The 4,044-nt window shown below is 36.4% G+C and overlaps 1 protein-coding gene across 1 annotated transcript; it reads right to left on the bottom strand.

Annotated features, from left to right (window-relative positions):
- Positions 1-990: 990 nt before the first annotated feature.
- LOC117339908 (sporozoite surface protein 2-like) lies at positions 991-1,722 on the bottom strand. The gene has a single exon (XM_033901624.1). It carries the CDS (start codon positions 1,720-1,722, stop codon positions 991-993), a length of 732 nt encoding a protein of 243 aa, XP_033757515.1.
- Positions 1,723-4,044: the final 2,322 nt, after the last annotated feature.

The raw sequence follows: 4,044 nt of genomic DNA, 5'->3' as shown, positions 1-4,044 counted from the left end.
TATTCCACGAAAAGTCAACTGGCTCACTGTCTCTAGATTATTAAAACTATAAATAAAATAGACCTTCATGATTTAGGTCCGTAGGATATGTCTGATTCTTAGTTCAAACTAGGGGAGATAATTTAGTATTAGGGGAGATAATTTAGTATTAGGGGAGATAATTTAGTATTAGAATTTAGAGCAATTCTAACAAATATCAGGGGTCGGTGGCCAGTCTACACGAAAAGGTCAACACGGCAGGTCATTCTGGTCAGACCTTCACGCTTGCTGAAATCTAATGATGTGATGAGTCACCTGGCTAGGAACATATACATAACCTTGGCGTTTTACCTGCATCACAGGTAGATCTGCCAATCGACACCAGCTCGCGTGATGCTTTCATCAACTTTTATCGACCATATTAGCCAACTAAAGGAAGTTTTGTATCGTGATGACCGTGGACTAATGGTGACTACATGCTATTACAGACATCTGGCATGATAGTGACTCCGGAACCCGAGATGTTTGATCTGCCAAAGTGATAGTGACTCCGGACCCCGAGATGTTTGATCTGCCAAAGCAGATACCCAAACGACAACGGAGACGTCAACATATCTGCAAATAGATTACACATAATAGTCATAACTGCCATTTTTGTGTTCACGAATGTCCTTTCATTAAAATACGCAAATATGTAACCTTGCATGAATAGACATAATTAGACTGTCATTGGTAATATGTCTGATCTGTTATCTGATACGCTACTCCGAATACATTTATCGATATGTCTCATTATATGTTCACGACGTCAACCAACATTACTACACCATTATATTATAGGGTTGTGTTATAGGGTTGTGAGTTTAGTTGCTATAGGGTTGTAAGTTTAGTTGTTATAGGGTTGTGTTATAGGGTTGTGAGTTTAGATGTTATAGGGTTGTGAGTTTAGTTGTTATAGGGTTGTGAGTTTAGTTGTTATAGGGTTGTGTTATAGGGTTGTGCGTTTAGTTGCTATAGGGTTGTGAGTTTAGTTGTTATAGGTTGTGCGTTTAGGTTCTTGGTTGTGCGTTTGTTGTTTATCGGGTTGTCGTTTCGTTGTTCTCGGGTTTGCTTTCTTGTTCGGGTTGTCGTTTCGTTGTTATCGGGTTGTGGTTTGTTGTCTCCTGGTTGTGCGTTTGTTGTTCTCGGGTTGTGCGTTTTCTGGTTCGTGTTCTCGGGTTGTGCGTTTCCGTTTGTTTCTGGGTTGTGCGTTTCGTTGTTCTCGGGTTGTGCGTTTCGCTGTTCTCGGGTTGTGCGTTTCGTTGTTCTCGGGTTGTCGTTTCGTTGTTCTCGGGTTTGTCTCGGGTTGTGCGTTTCGTTTGTTCTGTGTTGTTTCTCGGGTTGTGCGTTTTCGTTGTGTTCTGGTTGGTTTCGTTGTCTCGGGTTGTTTCGTTTCGTCCTTCTCGGGTGTGTTCTCGGGTTGTGCGTTTCGTTGCTCTCGGGTTGTCCGTTTCGTTGTTTCTCGGTTGTGCGTTTCGTTGTTCTCGGTTTTGCGTTGTCTCGTTGTTTTGGTTGGCGTTTCGTTGTTCTCGGTTGTGTTTCTTTTCTCGGGTTTGTGCGTTTTCTTTTCTCGGGTTGTGCTGTTTCGTTGTTTCGTTTGGGTTTACGTTGTTCTCGGGTTGTGACGTTTGTTGTTCTCGGGTTGTGCGTTTCGTTCTCGGGTTGTGGGTTTTGTTGTTCTGGGTTGTGCGTTTCGTTGTTCATGGTTGTGACGTTTCGTTTTTACGGGTTGTGAGTTTAGTTCTATAGGTTGTGAGTTTTAGTTGTTAGGGTTTTTGGTTTTTTTTGTTATAAAGGGTTTTTATTTTTTTTTTTATAGGGTTTTTTTAGTTTGTTTTAAAAAGGGGGGTGAGTTTAGTTTTTCAGGGTTTTTTGTTCAAGGGTTTTTGGTTTTGTTTTCTCGGGTTTTGGGGTTTCGTTGTTCCGGGGGTTTGGTTTTCCTTTTTGGGTTTTGAGTTTAGTTGTTATAGGGTTGTGAGTTTAGTTGTTATAGGGTTGTGAGTTTAGATGTTATAGGGTTGTGAGTTTAGTTGTTATAGGGTTGTGAGTTTAGTTGTTATAGGGTTGTGAGTTTAGTTGTTATAGGGTTGTAAGTTTAGTTGTTATAGGGTTGTGAGTTTAGTTGTTATAGGGTTGTGTTATAGGGTTGTGAGTTTAGTTATTATAGGGTTGTGAGTTTAGCTGTTACAGGGTTTTGTGTTAACCTGTTATAGTGGTGTAATATACTGAGCTGTGAGATAAGTTGTGATATACTGTAGAGTTGTGAGATAAGTTGTGATATACTGTAGAGCTGTGATATACTGTAGAGCTGTGAGATAAGTTGTGATATACTGTAGAGTTGTGAGATAAGTTGTGATATACTGTAGAGTTGTGATATACTGTAGAGTTGTGATATACTGTAGAGTTGTGAGATAAGTTGTGATATACTGTAGAGTTGTGATATACTGTAGAGCTGTGATAATTTAAATTTTGATTCTTAGAGGGTTTTGGGGTATACTTTTGGGGGGTTTTGATATACTTTAGAGGTTTTTGATATACTGGGAAAAGGTTTGGGGATATACTGTAGAGTTGTTAAGTAAGTTGTGATATACGTTAAAATTTGTGATTACTGTAAAAGGGTTTTGAATAAATTTGGGATATACTGTAGAGTTGTGATATACTGTAGAGTTGTGATATATGTAGAGTTTTTTTTATATTAAATTTTGGGGGTTTTTGAATACGGAGAGTTGTGATATACTGTAGGGTTTTTGAATACTGTAGAGGGGGGTTTGGGGATATACCCCCGAGTTTGATTACTGTAGGGGCGTGAGATGTTTGATATATTTTAGAGTTGTGGGAAAACGTTGGGTTTTAAAAACTGTAAGGGTTTTGATATCCCGTAGGAATTTGGGGATTACTGTAGAGTTGTGATAATATTTTAGTTTTTGATAACTGTTTAGTTTTTGGAAAATTAACTGTAAAAGTTGTTTATAAAACTGTTGAGTTTTTTGATATCCCTTTGATTTTTGATTTTACTGTAAAGGTTTTTTGGGAAAAACTGTAATTTTTGAAAATAATTACTGTAGAAAAGTTGTGATATACTGTAGAGTTGTGATATACTGTAGAGTTGGTAAAATTTTGACCGGGAGATTTTTGATTCTTTAAATTTGGGATATACCGTAAATTGTGATATACTGTTAAAATTTTGATATAAAGAGAGTTGGGGATATACTTGAGTTTTTGGAAATTTTTAAAACTGTAGTTTTTATATACCCGGTTTATTTGTGAATAATTTGGTAAGGTTTTGTGATTACTGTAGAGTTGTGATATAATGTAGAGTTGGTAATTTAAGGGGTTGTTGATATACCGGGAGAGTTTTGATATACGTAGATTTTGTTTAAAATACTTGGGGGTTGGAAGTATTTTTGTATACTGTGAGTTTTTTGATATCCCCTTTAATTTTGATATACTGTAAATTTTGTGAGATAAAATTGTGAATTTTTTAAGAGTTATATACTGGGGAAGGTTTTGGGTATCTGTAGAGTTTTGGTTTTTAAAACTTAGAGTTTTGATATACTGTAGATTTGCATAAGTTGTGATATTTCGTAGAGGGTTTGTGGGGGGATAATTTTTTGATATACTGTAGAGTTGTGATATACTGTAGGGTTTTGAAAAAGTTGTTATTTTCCCGTAATTTTTGATATACTGTAAGGGGAAAATTGGGGATATACTTTGGTTGGGGATATACTGTAATTTTTTGGAAAATACTTAGAGTTTTGAAAATTAATTTTGAAAGTTGGGGGATAATTTTTTGATATACGTAAGTTGTGATTTTCTGTAAGTTTTTTGGTATACTGTAAAAGTTGGGGTATACTGTAGAGTTTGGAATTTTACGTAGAGTTGTGGAAAAAAGTTGGGGGATCTTAACTGTAGAAAATTGTTTATATACTGTAGAGTTGTGATATACTGTAGAGTTGTGATATACTGTAGAGTTGTGATATAGTAGTGTGATATACTGTAGAGTTGTGAGATTAAGTTGTGATATAC

Source organism: Pecten maximus, chromosome 1 (assembly GCF_902652985.1).
Source record: "Pecten maximus chromosome 1, xPecMax1.1, whole genome shotgun sequence".
NCBI classification, from domain to species: Eukaryota; Metazoa; Mollusca; class Bivalvia; order Pectinida; family Pectinidae; genus Pecten; species Pecten maximus.
The sequence above is the reverse complement of the archived record's forward strand: the minus strand, read 5'-3'. Positions and strand labels throughout refer to the sequence as shown.

Coding starts and splice junctions, on each gene's coding strand:
- LOC117339908 (XM_033901624.1), bottom strand. CDS start 1,722: ATGAACAACGAAACGCACAACCCAGAACAACAAAACCCACAACCCGAG.